The 26,185-nt window shown below is 33.3% G+C and overlaps 4 protein-coding genes across 4 annotated transcripts; all 4 read left to right on the top strand.

The window, feature by feature from the left end:
• The first annotated feature begins 1,165 nt into the window (after positions 1-1,165).
• LOC120078596 (AT-hook motif nuclear-localized protein 25-like) lies at positions 1,166-3,527 on the top strand. Its single transcript, XM_090314252.1, has 2 exons — positions 1,166-2,009; positions 3,071-3,527. Exons 1-2 carry the CDS (start codon positions 1,307-1,309, stop codon positions 3,082-3,084), a joined length of 717 nt encoding a protein of 238 aa, XP_090170378.1. The 5' UTR covers positions 1,166-1,306; the 3' UTR covers positions 3,085-3,527.
• A 1,794-nt stretch (positions 3,528-5,321) lies between these two features.
• On the top strand, positions 5,322-10,678 carry CSLD4 (cellulose synthase like D4). The gene is made up of 6 exons (XM_039032648.2): positions 5,322-5,790; positions 6,180-6,566; positions 7,157-7,961; positions 8,505-9,250; positions 9,422-9,930; positions 10,218-10,678. Exons 1-6 carry the CDS (start codon positions 5,330-5,332, stop codon positions 10,676-10,678), a joined length of 3,369 nt encoding a protein of 1,122 aa, XP_038888576.2. The 5' UTR covers positions 5,322-5,329.
• Positions 10,679-14,719: 4,041 nt separating this feature from the next.
• Positions 14,720-19,855, top strand: FRS5 (FAR1-related sequence 5). Its single transcript, XM_039031863.2, has 3 exons — positions 14,720-17,580; positions 18,849-19,352; positions 19,479-19,855. Exons 1-2 carry the CDS (start codon positions 15,382-15,384, stop codon positions 19,020-19,022), a joined length of 2,373 nt encoding a protein of 790 aa, XP_038887791.1. The 5' UTR covers positions 14,720-15,381; the 3' UTR covers positions 19,023-19,352; positions 19,479-19,855.
• Positions 19,856-22,800: 2,945 nt separating this feature from the next.
• Positions 22,801-24,353, top strand: LOC120078277 (protein VACUOLELESS GAMETOPHYTES-like). Its single transcript, XM_039032501.2, has 2 exons — positions 22,801-23,137; positions 23,666-24,353. The coding sequence occupies exons 1-2, from the start codon at positions 22,893-22,895 to the stop codon at positions 24,138-24,140; spliced, it is 720 nt and encodes a 239-aa protein (XP_038888429.1). The 5' UTR covers positions 22,801-22,892; the 3' UTR covers positions 24,141-24,353.
• Positions 24,354-26,185: the final 1,832 nt, after the last annotated feature.

The following is a 26,185-nucleotide window of genomic DNA, read 5'->3' as shown; positions in this document are numbered from 1 at the left end:
AGACGTATTTATTTCTTTTCATAATGTTGTAAGTTTGTCTCGTGAAATTACTTCACGAGACAATCTATTCATCTTCACTAGACGTATTTATTTTTTTCATAACGTTGTAAGTTTGTCTCGTGAAGTAACTTCACGAGACGAGAAAAAAGAAAAAAATGAAAGAAAAATTGCAAACACCACCCCTGAATTTTCAATTTGATCAATCACACTCTTGTAGTTTCAAAATGATTGCAATTATGTCCTTTTATTAAATTTAATAAAAGGACCTAATTGCAACCATTTTGTCCTCAATTCAAAGTCATATATTAGTGTTTACCATTGAAGTCTATCGTTGTCTATTTGAGATAGTATTCTATCTCTTTTTATCTCAATTCAAAGTTATCAATAATAGATCCACTCAACTAAACAAATATAGAAATATAAAGTGCAAACAATATAGGAACTATAGAAATAGATATTAGTATTTACTTCATTATCTATCTGAAATAGACAAAGATATAGCTATTTCTGTCTATCTTAATTCAAATGTATCAATAATAGATGTATTGATGTTAAAATTTTTTATAAAGTTCTTAAGGTAGATAGTGACATACAAGTACATTTTTAAATAAATATTATTAAAACGGAAATAGATATTTGTGTTTACTATATAGAAACAGATATAGAGTGCAAACCATATTGAAACTATAGAAACAGGTATTATTGTTTACTATATAGAAACGATAAATAGTTATCGTGCACTGTTTAATGAAGAAGAAGTTTCGGCCATGAGTGTTGATCAAGCCAGTTGATGGGTAATTCGATTAATTGTAATTAATCGACTGATTATCTGTGTGGGCTGGGGATACTTTTGGTATTTCATTACTATGGATTGGGTTTTTCTTCGATTGTCTTGGATTGGATCCAAATTTTGCGATAGAGTGTTAATATTTTTAAATATATATTTTTTATATTTTAAAAGACCCATTTTTTAAAAAAAAAAAAAAAAAAAAACAAAAAATTTCCCTTAAGACCCTATATCCATAATCTAAAAAGAGGAAAATCAAAAGTTTCTATACGCGCTTGTAGATTTTAGATAGTATAGATTTATACTAAATTGATAATTTAACAAATTTATATTTACAAATATTTTAAAAATTAGTTGAGAATCTAAAATTTCTTATTGAAAAAAGAAAAGACATGTCGAGTTCCATCTGGACAGATAGAACAAATTCTTCTTATTTTAATATCTTAAAATCCTTTTCGATTTTATTAACGTTATAAACAAGCAAAGGATTTCATTCAAGCACCAACGAAGAAGACAATAATGTCCGATTTAAACTCCGCCGTCCACGGCGGCGCCTCTCGCTACTCCAATCAATTTCTCGGTTCAGAACTCCAACTTCAAAATTTCTCACAAACCCATCTCGCCGATCCCAACAACTCGCCGGAAAATCATCAGAAAAATCTCAATCCGGCCGATTCAACCACCCCCACCAGTGGCGGTTCATCCACGCGCCGATCTCGAGGTCGCCCTGCCGGCTCCAAGAACAAGCCAAAACCGCCGGTGATCGTAACACGTGACAGCCCCAATGCTCTGAGATCGCACGTGCTGGAGGTCTCCGCCGGCTTCGATGTGGTAGAATCAGTCTCGAATTACGCCACGCGCCGTCGTCACGGTGTTTGCATTCTCGCCGGCACCGGCGCCGTCACAAACGTCAACTTGCGCCAGCCGGGGGCGCCGTCGGGGACTGTTATGACGCTTCATGGAACGTTTGAGATTGTGTCTCTAACCGGTACAGCGTTGCCGCCGCCTGCGCCGCCGGGTGCCGGCGGGCTGACGATTTATTTGTCCGGCGGGCAAGGGCAGGTCATTGGAGGAAGTGTCGTCGGGCCATTAACGGCGTCGAGTCCCGTTGTATTGATGGTGGCGTCGTTTACTAATGCGGTGTATGATCGGCTGCCGCTAGACGAGGCGGAGTTGCCGCTGCAAGCTCAGCCATCGGCGTCGCCAGCTTCAGATATTACAGGTAAAAGTTTTAAATCTATGAGATTTCAATTTAACAAAAATATCAAAATAAATATTGATAAAATATTTAAAAATATACATTTTTTTCAAAAAAATAACAGAGATGTAAAAAGATTATAAAATTTGTTCACATCAATGAGTTCTGCTTGGAGTTAATTTGGGTTAAAAATCACCTTTCCCCCGTAAACTTAAGTTTTGTTTATAATAATTTAATCTAGATTTTCAATTTTATAACAATTTAAATTTTAAATTTTGCTATATAACAATTTAGTTACTTTAAGATTTGTACCGATTAATTCTTATACTAGAATTAGTATTAAGGTTTAATGAGTTATCTTGCTTAAAAACATCATTAAACTAATTAAACTCAATATTTTGTAAAATACAAAGTCTATCTCATAAAATAATTAAACTTGACATCTAATTTTGATAGAGTTTTTTTTTTTTTTTATTGAAGTGTATGGACAATTGTTACCAAATTGAAAGTATAAGGACTAAATCCTTACCAATCAAATTAGAAGTATAGGGACTAGATTGTTACTTTCATTAAAGTTTAGGGACCAAAAACGTTTTTTAACCTAGTTATAGTTATATATAGAGGTTAAAATACCGTTTTAACCTCTTAATTTTGGATCAAAATGAATTTAGTTTAATGCTTGGCATGACCTTAGGCATAGGTTTGATATCCCCTAAACATAATTTTTGTATCAAGAAAACATCTTTTAACTTTGAGTAATTCAATTTTAGTTTTCATACTAAATTACAAAATCTAAAGCTGATTTTTACGGAAATTGATTAAATAATAATAATTTTTATGCAAGAAAATACATTTTTTTTAAATGTTTTTTGTGAAAAGGCTTATAGATACATAAAATTTAGTTAAATCAATCATAAACTAATCGTAGGAACTAAATTCAAGATTTATTGAAAAGAAAGAGACTGATTTTAAGTTTACCCTATAATACATGAACCAAAATGGGGGAGGGGGGATGGGGGAAATAATTTTAGTGTACGATGAAATTTTGATTTAATGTCGATAAAAATTTAATACTCTAATGGTAGGTGGAGGGGTGTAGCTCGGGGGCATCGGAAGCTTCAACCTTCCCGACGATGGTTACCGTTGGAATGGCAACACGTCAAGGCCTCCGACGACATTGTGATCACAAATTGAAAAAGCTTTTGAAGAAATTTCATTACAACATGTTTGAGAAGGAAGAAAATCAAACATATTTTCCTAAGAAAATTCAAAGGTCTTTTGAGTATTCTCTCCAAAATTCTTCATTCACTTTTTTTTTTAATCTTCAAATAGATTAATTAATGGAAGAATTTTCTTTAATCTTCATTTCATTAGTGGAGATTTATCCAAATATTTTTCACTATTTTTTTTTAATTTTCATTTTATGAGTTCTTTCTCTCTTTAGATTTATATCGTTATGTAAATGTTAAGTTTTTTATAGGATTATTGTGAGATTTGAAATTTGAATGGTGCTTACAAATTAAGTTTAATGTTCTTCTGAAACTGAAGCCTATCAATCTAGTTTAATATATGATTTCTTTTTTTATTCTCAAGTTACAAATTAGTTATTATACAAATAATTCTGAATTACGTACACTTTTTTTTCCATCGAAATATTGACCTTTCAAATGATAAATAGTGCTGTCTTGGTTCATTTGAGTTACGTTTGAGCTTGTGTATGAAATGTTGAGTATGTCTATGTTTAGTCGTGACATTGTTTATCTCAAGCCACTTTTTGTTAAATTCTTCATATCAATAACCTATTTGGGCTTAAAATGATTTTTTTTTTTCACTTTCTAAGAACTTAAGTTTATGATCCTGTTGCTTACGTTATATAAGCATGAAATTACCAAAATAGAACATTGTACACAGATTAGAATCTCGGACTCGCTTCTCGTTACTCGTTGTTGCTCCTTTTAACATTCACCAAGAATGATGAAATAAATTAAAATTTATTGAAACATAAGCGTGATTAAATGGAAACTATTTAGACAATATATTAATGAAATTGAAAAAAATAATTTAGCTACTAAAACATATGTGAAGAAAAACAGTTTTTTCTGGAAGAAATTGAAGTATTTGGTAACCACTCAAAATAGTTTTTTAACTGTATTTTAATCATTTTTTGTAAAAAATGTTTAAATAATTTTTTTTTTTTTTTTTTTTTTTAAAAAAAAAATTGCTCAAATCAATCAAACAGGCTCTTTGTCAATAACTCAGCCAATTGAAGCTCAAAATTGACATGAATTTATGTATATGTCCATAAGGTTATTTTGTAATGATATTTTGTGTTTGTATTATATAGATATAAACATAGTAAACTAGGTGAACAAGATTACCACTTATATATATATACATATACAAAAACTAAGATGGTTTTATACCCAAATTTATATATATTATCCACTTTGAATATAATTCTCGTGTCTTTAAAAGATTTCAAATAAACATTGATAAGTATCCCCAAGTATATCGTAGATCTCTCCCTTTCCTAATTTATTTGACCTAACAAATACAATAATAAAAAAAAATAAACAATAATCTCACCAATATAAAACTAAAATTAAAAATCTTAGACTTCATTTGGTAATCATTTTATTTTTTGTTTTTGGTTTTTGAAAAATAAGCTTATAGACACTATTTTCACCCCAATTTTCTTTTTTGATTATCTATTTTTTACCAAAAATTTAAAAAACTAAGTCAAATTTTGAAAACTAAAAATGTAGTTTTTTAAAATCTTGTTTTTGTTTTTAAAATTTGATTAAAATTCAACGAAATATAAATCATTCTAAAAAATAAGAAGGAAATAGGTTTACGAAACAAGGCTTAATTTAGAAAAGAAAGTGTTGTTTTTATGAGGAAAAAAAAAAAAAACTCATCCAAATAACCGAATTATCCGTCCACTGAAAAACCTAAAAAATTCTCAATAATATCCTCCACAAATAGAATCCTTAAAATCCATAACAGATCCTTCCTAAATTTAGGTTTCGATCAACTTGGTCTTTCTCCAAGAATACATCAACCGTTGGATCAATAGTATGTCCCAATTGTCCACCATTCCTCTCCTAACTTCCTGGAACAATTCTCCACCGTTGATCCCAACTTCCCTTCCTTTGATTTCACAAACTTGTAATTTCAAACACATTTCCCAGTTCTCTTCTTCTCTAAGCTGAAAAAAAAACTTCTTTTCTTTTTTTGTTGGTGAAAATGGTAAGAGATGAGTTTTTACAGACAGGGACCAAAAGGAAAGTTTGATTGATTGATAACTCAAGAGGAATTTTGGAGCTAAAAGGGGAACATTAAGAATGGCAAGTTTAACTAACCAACCATCCAAGAAAGCCATTCGCAGCCCAGGCGGGTCTGCAAATTCTACAAGTAATCGGGGTTCGAGTGGACAAACGGTAAAATTTGCACGAAGAACATCGAGCGGCCGATATGTCAGCCTATCGAGAGAAGATCTCGACATGTCAGGAGAGATATCGGGGGATTATATTAACTACACGGTGCATATTCCTCCGACGCCAGATAATCAACCGATGGATTCGTCGGTAGCTACGAAAGCGGAGGAGCAATATGTCTCGAACTCGTTGTTTACCGGTGGATTCAATAGTGTGACACGAGCACATTTGATGGACAGGGTGATAGATTCGGAGGTGACTCATCCACAAATGGCCGGAGCCAAGGGCTCTTCTTGTGCCATGCCTGCTTGTGACGGTAAGGTCATGAAGGATGAGCGAGGCAAAGATTTCACTCCTTGCGAATGCAGGTTTCAATTCTTCATTCTCGAATAGCTCATGTTTTTAAAAGTATTGATATAACATTAAATTTAGGTTAAATGGAAAACTTGGTTCCTATTGTTTACAGAAAGTCATAATTTAGTCCCTATAATTTATAATTATAATTTAGTCTCTAAAGACTATTTATGAAGATTTTATCAAACCGTAAGAATTATTTATGAAATTTTATCGAGTCATTAAGACTCAATTATAACTTTTAAAACCATAGGGACTAAATTTTAACTTTTTCAAATTACAGGGATCGAATTTGTAATTAACCTTAAATTTTTCATAACGGTAATCTATCTATCAATTTAGGCTTTCGAGTTTTAACCATGCTTTTAACAGTGGTATCTTGAATGTTGTTGGATTTGTTTAGGTTTAGAATTTGTAGGGAGTGCCATTTTGATGCAATAAAGGAAACAGGGCTTTGTCCTGGCTGCAAAGAACCATACAAGATGGGAGACTATGAGGATGATTATAATGACTATTCCAATGGAACATTACAGTTACAAGGGCCAGATGGGTCTAAAGGTGGTTCACAAAACATGTCAATGATGAAGCTAAACCAAGGTGGAGAATTTGATCACAACAAATGGTTGTTTGAGTCAAAAGGAACTTATGGAGTTGGCAATGCATATTACGATGACTACGACAACGGTGACGATGACAAATTCCGTGAAGGGATGATGGAGTCGATGGACAAGCCATGGAAACCCCTCAGTCGAACGTTTCCAATCCCTGCTAGCATCATTAGTCCATACAGGTTTCTTTCACTTACGTTTTTGGAAATGTTCGTAAATTAATATATATGTCGTTATGTCAGTATATATATCCATATAATTATTTACGAAAAAATAGTAATAATTACCTTAGACTCTGTTCAGCAACTATTTGGTGTTTTGTTTTTAGCTTTTGAAAATTAATCCTATAAACATCTCTTCCTCCTCTAAATTTCTTGCTTTGTTGTCTGCTTTTTACCAATATTTTTAAAAAATTAAGTCAAATTTTAAAAACTAGAAATAGTAGTTTTAAAAACTTATTTTTGTTTATCGAATTTGGTTAAGAATTCAAGTTTTTTACTTAAGACAGATGCGAACTACTATAAGAAATTGAGAGAAAATAAACTTAATTTTAAAAAATAAAAAACCAAATAGTTACCAAACGGGGTCTTAACTATTAATTGAAATAATTTTTACAATTTTTTGTTTTACCAAGAATATTCATTGCGATATTGATGTTTTATCAAGATATCTATGACGTTGAAATTTTGATATCAAAATCGACATTTGCATACATATTTTAATCCTTGAAAACATCATAGGAGTAACCTTGAGTGTTTTTTTCTTTTGGCAGGCTGTTGATATTGGTAAGACTTGTGGTGTTGGGTTTCTTTTTACACTGGAGAGTGCAACATCCAAATGAGGATGCAGTATGGCTATGGCTAATGTCTATCATTTGTGAAATATGGTTTGCTTTCTCTTGGATTCTTGATCAAATTCCGAAGCTATGTCCCGTCAATCGCGGTACCGACCTTCAAGTCCTTTACGACAAGTTTGATGCACCATCTCCATCGAATCCCACCGGCCGTTCCGACCTCCCGGGAGTCGACATGTTTGTATCCACAGCAGATCCCGAAAAGGAACCAGTTCTTGTAACTGCCAATACCATATTATCCATCCTTGCAGCTGATTATCCAGTTGAAAAACTTGCTTGCTACATCTCTGATGACGGAGGTGCCCTATTGACGTTCGAGGCGATGGCAGAGGCTGCGAGTTTTGCAGATTTATGGGTACCTTTTTGTCGTAAACACGATATCGAGCCGAGAAATCCCGAAAGCTATTTTAGTTTAAAAGTGGATCCAACAAAGAACAAAAGTAGGTCAGATTTTGTGAAGGATAGAAGGAAAATCAAGCGAGAGTACGACGAGTTTAAGGTTCGAACAAACGGGCTTCCGGACTCGATTAGGAGGCGATCGGATGCTTTCAATGCAAGAGAGGAAATGAAAATGTGGAAGCACATGAAAGAAACAGGGGCAGATGCTATGGAGCCAATTAAGGTTCAAAAAGCAACATGGATGGCTGATGGAACTCATTGGCCTGGTACTTGGGTTGTTCCTTCTAGTGACCATTCTAAAGGTGATCATGCAGGAATTCTTCAGGTACAAAAAAAAAAAATTAGACTATGTTTTGTAACTCTTTGATTTCTAATTTCTTTTAACTTAAATTTGATCCGTTGTATCCATTTTAACTCGTCACTTTAAACTTCAAACTTTAATAAATATATCAACTTACACCTTTGATTAAGTCACTAAAATCGATACAATCTGTCAAATTTGATATTTAAATTGATGTAATTTAAAATTTAAGATTAAATTTGATACAGTATGTGAAGTTTATGGTCGAAAATGAATCTTTTTCTAATATTAAGCTTGTAAATTGTATATTTTGTTATCTAGCTACATTTTACATACTAACAAAAAGTATTTTTTACAACTTGTTATTGTTTCTAGAACAATTTGATGAAGAATTATGATATTCTTTAAAAAAGGTGAAAACCATACTAATAATTCGTGAGGAATGAAACAAGAATATAAATTTCAAAAACAGAAAAAAATTACCAAATAGGACGTGAAATTTTAATGATTTAGAGTGATGTTCGAGAGTTATTTGTATTGATGTTTATTTTTCTTGATGTTTAACAGGTGATGTTGAAGCCTCCGAGCCACGACCCATTAATGGGGAGCGCAGATGAGAAGATCATAGACTTCACAGATGTCGACATTCGTCTTCCGATGTTCGTATACGTATCTCGTGAGAAACGACCCGGATACGATCACAACAAAAAGGCAGGTGCCATGAATGCCCTTGTAAGAGCATCAGCTGTGTTATCAAATGGTCCATTCATTCTCAACCTTGATTGTGATCATTACATTTATAATTGCAAAGCCATCAAAGAAGGAATGTGCTTCATGATGGACCGTGGTGGAGAGGATATTTGTTACATTCAATTCCCTCAAAGATTTGAAGGTATTGATCCTTCTGATCGTTATGCCAATCACAATACTGTCTTCTTTGATGGCAATATGAGAGCACTTGATGGTGTACAAGGTCCGGTGTACGTCGGAACGGGTTGTATGTTTCGTCGTTTTGCCCTCTACGGCTTCGACCCGCCACAACCTGATAAGATTAAGCATAAAAGCGACTCGTCTGAAACACAACCTTTGCAATCCACAGACTTTGATCCTGACCTTGATGTCAATTTACTTCCTAAGCGTTTTGGAAATTCTACCATGTTGGCTGACTCTATACCGATCGCCGAGTTTCAAGGTCGTCCTCTTGCTGATCATTCTGCAGTCAAGTATGGACGTCCTCCTGGTGCACTTCGGCTTCCTCGTCCACCCCTTGATGCTGCAACCGTTGCTGAATCTGTCTCGGTCATTTCTTGTTGGTATGATTCACTCATGTCTTTGAAACTTTTAGAAATTATAAGTTGAGGAACCTATGAGACACAAACTAGAAAGGAAGGTTAAGAACCTAGTAGATAGTTTTAAGAATTGAGACCAAACTTATTGAAAATCCAAACATTAGAAACTAAACTCGTAATTTGACTATCGAGCAGGTATGAGGACAAAACGGAATGGGGGGAGCGAGTAGGATGGATTTACGGCTCAGTGACAGAGGACGTGGTGACAGGGTATCGTATGCACAATCGTGGATGGCACTCTGTTTACTGTATCACCAAGCGCGATGCCTTCCGTGGCTCAGCTCCAATCAATCTCACGGATCGTCTCCACCAAGTGCTCCGATGGGCAACAGGTTCCGTCGAGATTTTCTTCTCGAGAAACAATGCGTTGCTAGCATCGAGACGCTTGAAATTTCTGCAGCGTCTCGCCTACCTCAACGTCGGTATCTATCCTTTCACTTCCATCTTCCTCATTGTCTACTGTTTCCTCCCCGCGCTCTCACTTTTCTCCGGCCAGTTCATAGTCCAGACACTCAATGTCACCTTCTTGATCTACCTTCTCATCATCACTGTTTGCTTAATCTCCTTAGCCATTTTGGAAGTCAAGTGGTCTGGCATTGGCTTGGAAGAATGGTGGAGAAATGAACAGTTTTGGCTCATTTCAGGTAACCAATCAATAATTATACTAATTACAACTTTAATATCTCCGTTTAAATACGTCTCTTCAGACGACTTAAAATTTTTTTTAATAGTTACCTCAACTGTGAATTTTGTGTCTGGTATGTCTCTAAACTTTTAAAATATCTATAAACTTTCAATTTTGTATCTAATAGATTCGTGAATTTTGAAGAAAATGTAGAATAGCTTGATGACCTATTAGAGACAAAACTGAACATTCATCAATTTATTACTGATTGTCATCAATATTGATATTATAAACATTTGATGTTAGGCACATCTGCTCACTTGGCGGCCGTGGTCCAGGGTTTGTTGAAGGTGATAGCAGGTATTGAGATCTCTTTCACGTTAACGTCGAAATCAGCCGGGGACGACATCGAAGATATATACGCGGATTTATACCTAGTGAAATGGACATCCTTGATGGTTCCTCCAATTGTGATTGCTATGATGAACATAATAGCCATAGTTGTGGCATTCTCAAGAACAATCTATAGCACAGTGCCACAATGGAGCAAGTTCATAGGAGGAGCATTCTTTAGTTTTTGGGTTTTGGCACATTTGTATCCTTTTGCAAAAGGGTTAATGGGAAGAAGAGGAAAAACACCAACAATTGTGATTGTTTGGTCAGGTTTAATTGCCATTACACTTTCTTTGTTGTGGATAGCAATTAATCCACCAAAACCAAGTGCTGCTGATGCTGCTGTTGGAGGAGGAGGATTTGAATTCCCTTGATATATATTGGAAATTAAATAACAAACAAAAAGAGTTTTTTTTTTTTTTTTATAAAAAAAAATAGGGTTGGGTGAATATGTGTGTTGTTTTTTTTGTTTTTTTGTTTTTTTTTAATCTTCAAATCTTCAAATTGGGTTATGTTTGAGAATCAAACAAGAAGGGAAGAAGTTGAAGAGAACATACAATTTAGATACATTTTGGAAATTAAATATTGTGTGTAAACTTAAGAATGTGTTACAATATATATATTATTCATGTGTAATAATAATTGCCAACTTCCATCAAAGGATTAACCTTAACCTTTGTTTTGTTATTTGTTTCAACCATATGGTATAGGAGAACAAATAAAAAAAATTAGGGGTGATCATCGTCGACATCTATTTCTATTTCTGGGCTCAATCGATGCTAACCACCGGCATTTTGATTGTTGTCGTTGGTGTTCGTCGGTTTTAGCAAAGCTATAATGTAAAATAATTAATTACTTTAAATTAATTAATAGATATTAATGCTAAGTACTAAAATGGATATTTAGTAAAAAAAAACGATATTAAAGATAAGAATCTTAAAATATATGGACCAAATTGAAACATAATTCAAATCTCAAGGTAAAAAAGAATTATAACGCTTCAAAATTTAGAGACTAAATTGAAATTAGAACCAAAATCGAGAGAATAAAAATATATTTTCCTACTATATTTATGCTTATTTTTTCCCCTAGTTAATTATCATAGCAATAATCCACAAGAACATATTGTCAATTTCCTTAAAATATTGGAAATTAAAATAAAAAAGAGAGAGATTTCGGATTTTTTTTTAGAGTTTGGTGAATATACAATTAAGTTACATTTTGATAATTAAAGATTGTGAGGAAACCTTAGCCTTTGTACTCAAAAGATTCACATTTTTTATGTAAAATTTTACTGTTATTGATTTTTTTCCCCTTTATTTGTTTCAATCATATGATACAAGAGAAATGAAAAGGTTATAGCGTTTGATATATGTTAATTATTTTATTAAGTGTTTTTTTTTTCATTAATTATTTTATTTAGTGTTTTTATTTCATTAATTATTTTATTTTGTGTTTTGAGATGTGGATGTTTTATTCAGCACACTTTAGCTATATTTGTTATATATATATATATAATCTTAACCACACACAAAAGAAGAGTACTAATTTTCCATAGACCAAAAGGCACTCTTGTGAATAATAAGTTGAATTTTTAATAAACCTATCAAAATTAGTTAAATAACAATAATAATAATTTTCATGCACGAAAAAAATCCCAGGTAAATATATTTTAAAGTTTGTAAAGTAAATATCTATAGAGACCACTTTTTCCTTAGAAAAAAAATTAAAAATCAACCAATTGCATGGAATAATTTTATGAATTATTAAAAATACCCAAACTAAAGTTGGACATTAAAAAGTATTGTAATCAAAATGGAAAGAAATTCAGAGTACAATGTCTAAAATGGTATTTTTAACAAAAAAAGAAAAGTAATGACCATGTATATCTAGGATAAATAAAGAAAAAAACAAAGAAACAAAACCAACATGCCTATAATGTGACGCTATAACAAAATTCCATTGATGCGTTGTTGAAGCCTATGGCTACACGACAATAACGAAGTTAGCATCTATAAACATCTAACAACTTTTCATTATTTTTAGTTTAACTTTCGTCACAATTATTCTGATTGAGGTAGTTACCAGTGAAGTGATGTATTTTTTTCTTTTATGTATGAGTATGATCTAGACAATAAATATAAAACATCACGATCTAAGAGTGTTAACATGTTTGAAGGGACATCCACATCTTTTCTAATTACAACTATCTGAGTCGAAGTAATATATATTTTCGTGTATGGGTGTATTGTAGACCATACATATAAAAAATCACGATATAAATATAGAGATATGTATGAATGGACAATCACTTCTTCAGCCTTTAAAATTTTAAAAGTCTTATTTTACCTTTTCTTTTCAAATAATTACAACTATTTGGATTTTTTTTTCTTTTCAAATACCTACAACTATCCTAATCAAACAATGTAAAAAAAAATATTTGAACTATAAATTTCATGTACATCGCACGTATTATGGACTAATTTAGTGCAAACTATAGTCGATCAATCTCTAATGTTTAATCATAGGTGACGTTTGGCGCATAGGTTTGGAATCTTGCCTAAAAATATTAAGTCTGAGGATTAGGTTGGAAGGTTAGTCTGTATTTAAGAAAACTGTGTTTGAAGTGGTTTTAGAAGTCTGGATTTAAGAAGTCTGTATTTAGAGTGCAAGCTAATAGTGTGTTTGGAATGACTTAGAAAAAAATATCTTTCAAAAATTCATTTTTTTAAACACTTTTGATAAAAACTCATTAAAATAAAAAATACACATGTATGCAATTTTTTCTTAGTGTTTTTATATATAAATTTTTCTAGTTTGTTATATACTATGAATGTTTTTATTAATGTTTTTCATGGTTGGTGGCAGTCGATGGTTGGAATTTCGCTAGTGTGGGGGAAGGGGGTTGCTAGAGGTTGGTCGATGGTGGTCGGAGTTGGCTAGTAGTAGTTGGAGGTTAGTTGAATACGGTCATTGAGGTGGCGGCCGAAGGTTGGCCCGCCATCGAAGTTGGCCGATGGCAATAGCCGAGGTGGCGATCGGAGTTTACCGACGGTGGTCGCCAGATGGTGGCGGCCAGAGTTGGCCAGTGGTGGTTGCCGAAGGTGGTATATGGAGGTTGATTGACGTACTTCGTAGATTAAATTAGAGAAAAAAAAATGTAACCCGTGGGTTTGAATAGTGTTTACTATTCAAATCCATGGGAAAATAATGACTTCTTAAATCTATGCCCCAAACAAAGGTTGGGCTTAGATGCCTTAACTCATCCAATCCTAACCCTTAAAACAAACACCCCTTAGGAGTTGTTTGGTTGAAGGTTTTCTACATGAAAATTGGTATAGGTATCTAATTCCCATATTTGTTTCACAATTTTCAATTATTTGCTTGGGAATAAGCTAGACATTCTTATTTCCCATAAACAAGGGTTTTTTATTCCCTTCCAACAATGTGAGTTTTCTTTTTTCCTCTCTCCATCGGTTGTTCATTTTACCTATAATTTCACTTTATGCATAATTAATTAATATTGATTAAATATTAATTTAACAAAAATAATATAAATATTTATTTTAATAAATCAACGATGATCTATTAAAATAGTTACTTAACTTGTTTTTATGACAAAAATTTATTAAATGAAAAGAATTGTTTTTTACATAAATTATTAATTTATTAGCCAACAATATTTTAAATATATTTAATCAGTAAATTAGGATTAGTTAAATTTAATTAGTATTAAACTTTACTTTTTCAATAATAATAATTTACTACTTTATTGTTTTTTTAATAATTAAGAAATTATTTATCGAGACTAATTTTAATTTGATCATTCATTATAAACATATAATCATCACTAATTATTTTATAAGAAGTTAATTATTTATTGTGATTAATTTTTATTACTTCATTCATTATTAACATATCATATTTAGAAAATATTTTTTAGTATTCTTTATTAATATATCATATTTTTATCTCAATCTTCAAATATTTATAATTGAAATTATTATTGAATAATTAACTTTTTATTGATATATTGAATATTTTTTATTATTTAAATTATTAATCCATTACAATTATAATAAAATTTTCATGTTTAATTTCATAAATTAAATGTAAACACAATTTTTATAACATTCTCATGCACAATCAAACACGGTCATCATCTTATTTCAAGCATATTTTATTTTTAGATATCTATAAAACCTTAAATTAAACTATCCACCAACTCCAGATCCTTTTGTTTTTTTATAATTTTCTTAATTAAAACCGCATAGTTTGTACTAGTTGAGTTATATTATCTTCTACCTTGAGAAAAAAAAAATACACATTCAATTGGGTGGAATGTCATAATCCAAATATGGGTTCAATTATTTCCGTATTCAATCTCGCGTTGGTGACGGCATGCGAACATTTGAGAGAGTAATCGGTGAACCATTGGAACAAAACCTCTCAAAATTTTGAAGCCTTCGAGGCTGCGATTCCATACGAAGAATCCATCGCCAACCTCCAACACTCCACGCTTTCTCACCTTCTCTTTGCGATCATCATCCAATTTTCAACTTCATTTACGGTATTTTTCATCTTTCACCTCTGCTTATCCATCTCTTTCTCTCTGCAACCCTCTTCCCTTTTCGCTCCTGATTAAACCCCCAATTTCCCCGCTTCTTTCGAGTTCCCGGAAAAATTCAATTCATTTTCTAGGGTTTTCAACCCACGAACTGGAACCCTTTAGTGGGTTATGCTTCGCTTTTGATTATCTGGTTGTTGATTGAGTCGTTTCTGGGAATAGTTGAAGATTTTAAGTCTGAATTGATTTTTGAGTCATGGGTTTTGGTTGTTTTTGTGTTTTATTTAATGAGTACTGCGGATTGCACTCGAGTATGAGATGAGATGGCTGTTTATGTTCTTTTTCTGTCTTCGCATGTTCCTGTTCTACGGTAGATTAATGGGTTTGAGGGGTATTTGTTTTGTTGCTGCTGAGTGACTGATCTCTTCTAGTTAGAACTTTCATTCGCTTGGTTGGAAAGAGGGTATAGAGTTTGCAAAATAAGTTCTGATTGAACATTCACTGTTTCACATGGATAATGAGGTGATTGAATTTGATATTGGATTGGGAGGAGGGAATGGGAGGGAGGGAGATGACTATTCTATGGGTATTGTGCATCATTCCATTGAGGATGAGGAAATGGTTGATAGCCCTCCTCTCAGCAGTCTTGGTGGTGGCGCTGGTAGTGGTGAGATATATCTTCCTGAGGGTGATCTTTTGGATCTTGAACCTTATGAAGGAATGGAATTTGAGTCTGAAGAAGCTGCCAAGGCTTTCTATAATTCATATGCTCGACGTGTTGGGTTTAGTACTCGTGTCAGCTCCTCCCGGCGGTCTAGGCGCGATGGAGCGATTATACAAAGGCAATTTGTTTGTGCCAAAGAGGGTTTTAGGAATATGAATGAGAAGCGAACTAAAGACAGAGAAATTAAGCGTCCTCGAACCATTACCAGAGTGGGTTGCAAAGCATCCTTGTCTGTAAAGATGCATGACTCTGGGAAATGGGTTGTCTCTGGATTTGTTAGAGAGCATAATCATGAGTTAGTTCCTCCTGACCAGGTGCACTGCTTGCGGTCTCATAGGCAAATATCAGGTCCAGCAAAGACCTTAATTGATACTTTACAGGCTGCTGGGATGGGTCCTCGTAGAATTATGTCAGCACTGATAAAGGAGTATGGAGGAATCAGTAAAGTTGGATTTACAGAGGTGGATTGTCGAAATTATATGAGAAATAATCGCCAAAGGAGCTTAGAAGGAGATATTCAACTGCTTTTAGATTACCTGAGGCAAATGCATTCTGAAAATCCTAACTTCTTCTATGCTGTGCAGGGTGAGGAGGATCAGTGTGTGGGAAATGTCTTTTGGGCTGATTCAAAAGCTCGGATGAACTATACTTACTTTGGTGATACTGTTACATTTGACACTACCTATAGGTCAAACAGATATCGTCTGCCCTTTGCTCCCTTCACCGGGGTGAATCACCATGGCCAACCTGTGTTGTTTGGTTGTGCTTTTCTAATAAATGAATCTGAAGCTTCATTTAATTGGCTATTTAGAACGTGGCTTTTGGCAATGTCTGGTCGCCCACCTGTGTCAATTACTACTGATCATGATGCAGTAATACAGTCAGCCATTACACAAGTTTTCCCTGAGACCCGTCACCGTTTCTGCAAATGGCATATTTTCAAGAAATGTCAGGAGATGCTGTCTCATGTGTTTCTTAAACACCCAGGCTTTGAAGCTGACTTCCACAAATGTGTAAACTTGACCGACTCTATCGAGGAATTTGAGTCCTGCTGGCTGTCACTTGTTGATAGATATGATCTCAGGGATCATGAGTGGCTTCAGACAATATACTCTGCTCGGAGGCAGTGGGTTCCGGTGTATTTGCGGGACACATTTTTTGCTGAAATGTCTATTACACAGCGAAGTGATAGCATGAATTCATATTTTGATGGGTATGTGAATGCTTCGACCAATTTGAGTCAGTTCTTTAAATTGTATGAAAAAGCTTTAGAGAGTCGGAATGAGAAAGAAGTGAAAGCAGATTATGATACAATGAACACTTCCCCTGTTCTAAAGACTCCATCTCCAATGGAAAAGCAGGGTTCTGAGCTTTACACCAGAAAGCTGTTCTCAAGGTTCCAAGAGGAGCTAGTTGGCACGTTAACTTTTATGGCATCAAAAGTGGATGATGATGGGGAAATTATAACCTATCAAGTGGCCAAATTTGGAGAGGATCATAAAGCTCACTATGTGAAATTTAATGTTTTGGAGATGAGAGCAAGTTGTAGTTGCCAGATGTTTGAGTTCTCAGGTCTTCTGTGCAGACATATCTTGGCCGTCTTCAGAGTGACCAATGTTCTTACACTTCCATCTTATTACATATTGAAAAGATGGACAAGAAACGCAAAAAGCAATGTGATATTGGAGGACCATGTGAATGATATCTATAACAACTATCTTGAATCTCATACTGTGAGATACAATACCCTGCGCCATGAGGCTTTTAAATTTATAGAGGAAGGAGCAAAGACTGTGGATATGTATAATGTGGCCAAAGATGCCCTTCAGGAGGCTGCTAAAAGGGTTGCTCATTCGACAAGGAATGATGGCAAAATTTCAACAATCAATGGCCGAATTAAAGTGGACCCTGTAAATGTCAGAAGCTATACAAATCACAGTAGTAGCCAGGATCATGACGTGAGCTTGAGTAAAAACATGTCTGAGGTAGGTGCTCACTTTCTTTTGTATCTCTTGGATGTCTTTTATTTGATTGGAATTCGTTATAGATTTAGTTTAGTGATGAAGTTCGTAATCAGATTTTCTTTCAATCTCGCTTTAACATTTATTCCAACTTATCAACTTTTTAACTAAATGGTTGGTTCATGGTTGGATCTTGCAATATGCATAAGAGTTTGATATATGATTGAACTAGAACCTGCACCTTGAAGTTCTAGCTCTCACTGCATATCGTGGGCACTTGCTAGATTTTGAGTTTCTGAGTGCTTTGCAATCCTTTCTCGTGAAATTTATTTTTTCTTGGGACTGTGTTACGGTATTTGATAATGTGTTTTATCCTTGTTTTAGATAGATTTATATGTTAGTAATAAATATGCACACTATGAACCACATACACGAATATAGGTACGTGATACGGATACGATAAGATTCAACAATACTTTAGCTTCTAAAAAACTAAGATATTGATACGTTGTAGATATATCTTTTTATTTTCAAAAAATTGATGATATAGGTAAATTTAACATAAGATACTAAATGTAACCCACTAAATCCACGAAAAATCATAAAATGTCAAGTTAATGTCAAGTTAGAGGGAGAAATATGAAAATAAATGAAGAACTTCTCCGTTGAATTGTTGAAGATACTTAAGTGGGTTATATTTTGCGGGGCTCTATGGGGATGCAAACGTGAAGATGAAGTTTAGATGATTCTATTGGTTTGGTCTTTTATTATTATTATTATTTAGTTTTGGATTGAGGTAGTGAGCTTTTTAAATACGTTGCTTAGTTATGGGTTGGGAAAGATTAGATGAGTTGCTTATTTTTTTTCTTTAAGAAAAGGTCGTTGTAAAAACAGATACGTCAAATCGCATGTCAGATTCACGTTTGGGAGTTTCAGTATTTGATACGGATTCTTTGTCTTACATGGAGTATCTGTGCTTCATAGCATGCACATAACTTCAATTTTATTTCATTAATGTGTTAAGGTTGGCGGAATTTATGCTTACTGAACTGAATGCATGCAAATGTGGTTTTCTTTTTTGCATCTTTTTTTTCCCTTTCCTTTGTCCTGGTAATAACACCAAGCTGATAATCACTTTGTATTTGTAATTCTTGATGCTTCTTTATAATGAATATTTATCGGAGTTCCATTGTTGAATTCTGAGTGCTGGCTCGACCATCTTTCATCCACTTGCACGTGGCCACATGCATGATTTTGTTCTAACATTGTTTTACTCTTGAAATTTTTGGCAGGATGACTTGGACAAAAAAATCAGTGAACTTACCAATGAATTGGCGTGTGCGAATCGGAAGTGTGAAGTTTATCGGTCTAACCTTTTTTCAGTGCTGAAAGACATTGAGGACCACAAGTTGCAATTATCTATTAAAGTGCAGAACATAAAAATTAGTATGAAAGACAGCATTTGAAGGTGTAGTAGAAGTATATAGTGAATCTTGTCTCACCTCAATACCAAATACTGTGTATTTTTAACCTAGGTGTCATTGAGAAGTATATTAGTAATGGAATGGGGATGTAAATTTGTTTTTCGTCAAGTATTCAATGCTCCTACATCTGTATCAACAATTAAGAGGAGCTGGATGACCACGTTTCTATTTTCACTGCAAGATTTTTCTGGCCATCCAATGGGGTCCTTTTTGCAGGATGATACTCTCGCAGTGGTGCCAGAAACATACAGTTGCCTTGTTATTCTTCTTGTTCACCGATTTGAGTCCCCAAAGTCTCAAAGAAAACCACACGTAATAGTTGCTTTCCGCATCGATTTGCTTACTTTAGCTTGTTATGATTTTATCCTACTTTATTTGAGTTTTTCTTCATTTCATAGTAGATGTTGATTCTGGATTTTCTTTATTTTGATCTTGTAGGGAGAGAAAATAACTGGGTTTGAAGATAGTGGCAATGTTCATTTTATTGATGGCTAACCTTTTCAGATCAGGATCCATGTTCAGATCAGCATCTTTTTCTACATCAATTTCTGAGGTGAAAAATGCTGATATATATATATATATTTTTTTCACTCCCCCCTCTTCCCCCTCTCCTTTACAGGCATGATTTGGCTAGGAAATAAGGAATGCCAGATGCCCTTCAACTGAATGTATAGGAAATTCTTTGTAGATTTGGTGCTAATTTTGCTATGTTGATGAATTAGTAGTAGTCTATTTAGAAAGATGTAATTGGCCAGCTGCTCAGTGGTAGCAAAGCTAGTAGTTTTATACCATTTTCATTGATCTTTTACATTTCACTTTTTTGTTTTTCTTGGGTCTGATTTCTGAAATTGGCACAGGTAACCAAAGTACCAAGTAAAAAGAAACAGAAAGAATTAGGTCTTGGTGGAGGCCAGATTTTTTTTTTTCCCGTTTTTTCTTAGTATGTGGGGTTGGGGGATCGAACTTCTGTCCACGAAGTTGATAATATAAGTTTTATCTAATTGAGCTATAATTATCATGATCGAATAATTTAGATTAAATATAAATTTGATCCCCGTAGTTTGAATAGATTGAGAATTTAGTCCTTCTGATTTAGTAAAACCCTCATAAATGGTTCCTACAGTGGGAATTATTTTTTAGGATTTATCAAAATTATAGGGATTATTTATGAGGTTTTATTAAACTACATCGATTAAATTTTAATTTTTTTTAAATTATATTGGCCAAATTTGTAATTTAATCAATAATTTATTATTTTTTTTTAAAAAAAATGGTTAAATTAATAAATTCATGGATTTGGCAGTCTTATTTATTGTTGGACTTCGATCTGATTTGGGACAGTGTATCCACTTGTTTCATTGGACCAGATGTCCATTAATCATCAGACAAGATCTGATGTTTCAATAAATCTTCGAATTGGTACATCCTCGTAAACCCCAAAATTGGCAAAAGAGTTGTTGAATCGGGGAAATTAGTATTATTAATATAGCTTGACCATGAGATTTACCAAATCAATTAGAGGGTGTTTGACGATCATGGAGGGTTGGATTGAGTTTGTATTTTTTATCAACTCAATGTTTGACAATCAATTTTAAATGTTGGTGGGGTTGAGTTAGTAATTTTACCAACTCACTCCAACTCTCTTCCTCCCATGTTTTCAATAGTTTCACCCATCAATCTCCATTGGTGATTATTGCTACCACATTTTAGCGATATACTCCCATGACCAACTTCGAGTGGTCAACATTGACGACCAACTTCGAGTGGTCAACATTGACGACCAACTCTGAGTTTTGACAACCACTTCTGACGACACTATGGCAATCAATTCTGACAACCATGGTACAAAAAAACTCGACTTCCACATTTGCATGTCTAACTTTGACAAAGAACTTTGGGCTCCACCAACCACCTTCGACGACAATTCTAGCTACTAACTCCAACGATTATCTTTGCACAACCAATTTCGGCGACATACTCCCTCTACCACATTCGTCTGCCCAACTTCGATGACCACTGATAAAAATAAAACAGTGGATTTAATTATCCACCATTTTATCACTCTCACTCGTTTTCTTATGCGTTTTCATTATTCTCCCAACTCCCTCAATTACTTTGCCGTTTCTCTCTCCCTCATGTTCTCTTCACATTTATTCCTCTTCTCTCATCTTCTTTATTCTTTCGCCGTCTGGTTCATCTTTTTTATTTTCTCTTCTTTCTTTGTCTGACTCGTATGAGTTTTATTTTCCCTTTTCTTTCTTAGCTCTTCCTTTCTCTTTTTTTATTTTCTTTTTATGGTTGTTCGTTTAGATCTAATTGTACGGTAATTAAGATGAAGTTGGGTTTTTGAATAGAATAATCACTTCTATTTGAGTATTTAAAAGATTGAATTCTAAATTTTGTGTTATGTATATGAATACTTTGTAGAGAATTTCTTATGTTTTGAGAATGAAAAAGAATTGGAAGTTTTTCTGTTTTTATCTTAGAAAAGTTACAAAAATATGTGTATAGTTGAAAATTAAAATCAACCATAGCAAAAAAAAAAAAAAAAAAGACAATCAATTTCATTGACAAAAATAACACCAGATATCCCAACTCAACTTAACTTTGCGTCTAAACACAAATAATAATTACCAATTCAACTCAACTTTGTACACTAAACACAAACAATGTAACTCTCCTAATAATAATTACCAACTCAATTTAATTTTATGTTTTTATCCGCGTCAAACGCCTCCTTAGTAATGATATAGTTCAAATTATCATAGTAATATGATATTCTATGTTGCAACAAATTCTATGTATAACTCGAAAATTGGTAGGTTTTTTTCTTTCTTTCTTTTTTATTTTTATTTTTTGAAGTTAAAGGTTTAAAATGGATCATTTGGAGCGATGAGTTGAGTTATAAAGTACAAAGTTAATACATTGGAGTTAAGAAGTAGTTTTGTAGTATAGAAGTTAGGAAATGTTAGAGGGAGGGAAAGAGAAAGAGGAAGATGGAGTTTCTCGAAGTTGGTGGAGTTGAAATACCGACTTATGAAGTTAACACTTTCGTAGATCAAGTTATTTTTCTCCTCATTGTTTATTATCCATTCTAATTTTTCTTAAAGAAGATGGTTTCTTCATTTCTTCTCAAGAAAAATGAGAATATTCCTTTTCTTTTCTTTTTATTCCTAGGAAACCAATTAGTGGTTAGATTTATTTATTTTTAAAAAAAAGAATAAAGAGAGAGAGAGAGTAGTGGAATAGGATAGGATTGATGAAGTGAAGAGTTTGAGCCAAAGTTCTTCTAAATGAAGCTTCTCTTTTTCCCTTTTTATTTCAGTTACAAGAGATAACTCAAACTCATGGTTTTCCTAAGATAAGAATAAAATCCAAAGAAACTTGAAGAAAAAATCCCTAATGTTTTGCTCTGCCCAAAGAAACCACTTCAAATTTCTACCAACAATTAACATAAATAATAATAAAAATAAAATAAAATGCTCTGAGTTTGGTCAAGGGAATAAATCAATATCACATTTTAAAAGTAATTAACTAAACCAACACTTCTTCCATGGAATCAGATTCTAACCAATTTTATCTTCTTCTCTGAACTCTACTTTCTTCACCTTCATAATTGCACTAACATAACCAAGTTATTCTTGTACTTGTAAGTTGTAAGCAAAGTATGTACTTACAGGATTAGTTCCAAATAAAATGATTTTTTTTTTTTTTAAAAAAAACCCCTCTTTTTGGTATTCAAATACAAATCAAACTGACCCTTCTAATCCTCATCCATTTATATAACTCTCTCTTCTTCTTCTTCCTCTTGCATTCCCCATTTTCAATCAAATCAAGAGGTAGCAAACAACAATGAAGATTGAAAAAGAGATGTTTCACCCTATTCATCCATGGCACAAGCTTAAGCTGAATCATACTGATATCCCTTTCAACTGTGGTGGTTGCCATGAAGCTGGTATTGGCTTCAATTACCAATGCTTCCAATGTGACTTCACCTTGCACAAGCTTTGTGCCATGGCACCTCCCAAAATCACTCACCCTTTCTACCCGAAATGTGCTTTCGAATTCTTCTTTTCCCCGCCCGGTGCATCCGCTAGGTACTGTTACTACAAGAAAATGACTATCTCTCGATGTTGACAAATGTCGGTAGAGACCCAAAAACACTTCGGGAATTGAACTTCCAATGTCGTATATTTCGTCGGGACTGACCCGTCAAGAGACTATCTCCCGACGTCGAAATACACCTCGTCGGGAGTTAAAGTTACTCCCAACGTATTACAGTGTTGGAAGTATTAGTACTCCCGATGTGCTTGAATACACATTAGGAGTCAATGTCTCCCACGATGCTTAGTCTATGTACTCGACAGTGCTAGTACTCCTGACGTGTCTGTATACACGTCAGGAGTTGTCTCTTCTCCCAATGGCTTATTGATGTCGTCGGAAGTTTTATATGAGTTGAGGTACCTTCTGAATGGTTCTCACTCCCGACCCATGTGCCACAACGTTGGGAAATATACTATCTTTTGACTCTTGTGTCGGAAAATAGAGTGTTTCAATTTTTTTTTTAGTGATTAAATTTGAAATTTCAACAATGATACCTAAATATATTCTGGTGCATCCATCAGGTACTGTGACGCTTGTCGAAATGACGTTTCAGGGTTCGTTTACCATTGTAAACGTTGCGGTTTTGATCTCCACCCTTGTTGTGCAAACCTCCCTCAAGTGCTCGACGATGGCGAACGCAACCTTTACCTTAGTATGAAGCTCTCAGGGCCGTGCCACCGCTGCGGAGGCAGGGGACAGGGATGGTCTTACAAGTCTAAATGCAGGAGTTATAACCTTCATTTGTCATGTGTGAAGGAATTGCTAGTAGAGAGTTGGCAAGCCATGTACCTAAAAGTAGACAAGAACAAAGTCATTGAGGTTCAAACAAGTATTCCAAGCCTTAAGGGGACACTACAAAGTAATCAAAGGGAAAGAGGAAAGGTTGAGCAAGGCTTTCAGATGGCCGGTCATGCCGTTCGGTGCATTGTCTCCGCTATGCTTGGGGACCCGACAGCCATGATTGCTGCGGTTGTTGGTAGCCTCATATCAAAGTAGAAAGGAGGCAAAAATTAAACAGAACCAGAATCATGTGTAATTTTATGTTCTTGTCTTGGTTCTTGCTTGGTCTGTGTGTAATGTTTATAATATATTGTCGGTGAAAAGAATTGTTTCTTTGTTTTGATTGCATTGTTTGATAAATGTGTTTCACTTAAAAATTCTCTCTCCCAACTTTTATTTGTTCAATGAAGAGAATTGATGTTGTTTGTACTCTGGTGTACTTTGATGAACTTAAGATTATTGTATTCAAATTTGGAATGATATATTGAAAGCCACATGAAGTCATAGGCAATGAAAACACATATGAATTGACAAGATAAGATCATACTCAATGTTGATGTGAAAAGAAATGTTGGGAGCTTGATTTTATGAAGGAAAAAAATCGCTAGAAATATCGGTAAAATGTCGATGCAATGGATATTTTTTAAAAAATATTGAATATAAAAAAACATTAGAAATAATAAATTAACAAATAGGCATTTTTTCTAAGTTTAATTTTCTTTTTATTAAGACTAGGTTGTCATGAATGATATTTTGTTTATATTTTAGTTATACTCCGTCGATTTTTTTAGATATAATGGATGTTGATTTACCCATCACATGTCATTGTTGAAACCATTTTATATATAAAAATGTCGACTCGTACACTTATCTCAACATTAAAACTATGAAAATATGCAAATATCGATATGTCCATGAAAAATTTTCTACCTTTCATTATACTCTTGACCAAGTACTATAGAAAAATTAAAGCATGTAGAACCTATTCTCCTAGCTTTCTCTTTGATTATTCATAAACTTCAACCATATTTTCTTTTCGTAAAGGGAGATTGAGAGGAAGAATTTGGGCTTATGCTATTGGAAGTTGCTCGGGATTAGAGGTTAGATTCTTACGTTCGTCAGGGTCATTGCCAACTTAAGTATAACTTAACTAGTTAAGAGTTGAAACATTATATTCTCCACTAAAATGTGAGAGGTTCAAATCTTCACCCTTTTAACATACGGTTGAACTAAAAAAAAAAAAGTTAAAATATAATTTTGGTCCCTATATTTTAAAAATTGTTTAATTTTAGTCTCCGTACTTTCAATTATCCAATTTCAATCCATGTATTTTCAAGAAATCTTAAAGTTAGTCCTCAATACCAATTTATTGTTGAAATTATTATTTAATAAAATTTTTCTATAAATTTTGAAAATATATTCACATATTTTATTTCTTTGTATGAAAATTATTATTATTATTTAATCAATTTCTAAAAAAAGAAAGTATTGACTTGAAATTTTTTTGTAAACTACTTCAACCTGACTTGAATAAGAATTTTATGCATGAATTCTTAAGTAAGTCATGTTCCTTTCAAAGTCACACGAGGCATGACCAATCAAAGTAATGGAGAAAAATTTACATTTAGCTTGACATTTTTTTTTTAATTTAATATATTTATTTGGAGAATCCAACATCTTAGACTCATTTTGACCATTTAACTCGAGAGTTATAACATTCTTTAAAACTAAACCAAAGATTTTTCCTTTTAGGACCAAAATAGCTCAAGAGTTATATTTTTTCTTTTTCAAATTTTCAATTTTTTTAAATTGAAGAAAATATTAAAAAAAAAAAAAAAAACAGATAGTTAATTATTTCAATGTTATATCATGAAAGAATTTGTAGTTTTTTCAATCATGGGTAATGAGCAATTTTTGTTCTATCTTTTGAGCTGTTAGCTAGTTGGTTGGTTTGTCTCATTGTTGTTGATTTTCTTACTAAATCAATTTGCCTTTTTTGAGGTATATTATGACTTTAACTTCATTTATTTATTTTTTCAAAAAATAAAAAAAAAAATCAATTCCCCTTTAAAATATAGATTTGAATAATTTATAAGGAAATTTTTTTTTTTTTTTTTAAAAAAAAAAATCTCTAATGTCCCCCAACATGTATAAAGTTTAACATTTTTTTAAAAAAAAAGTGAAAAGAAGTATACACTCCACATCATAATCACATGCACAAAGCCTATGGTCTTATTAACTAAAATATCCTAATGAATGTA

The sequence above is a fragment of the Benincasa hispida genome, chromosome 5, assembly GCF_027475165.1.
Source record: "Benincasa hispida cultivar pf3 chromosome 5, pf3_genome.v1.1, whole genome shotgun sequence".
Classification (NCBI taxonomy): domain Eukaryota; kingdom Viridiplantae; phylum Streptophyta; class Magnoliopsida; order Cucurbitales; family Cucurbitaceae; genus Benincasa; species Benincasa hispida.
The sequence above is the reverse complement of the archived record's forward strand: the minus strand, read 5'-3'. Positions and strand labels throughout refer to the sequence as shown.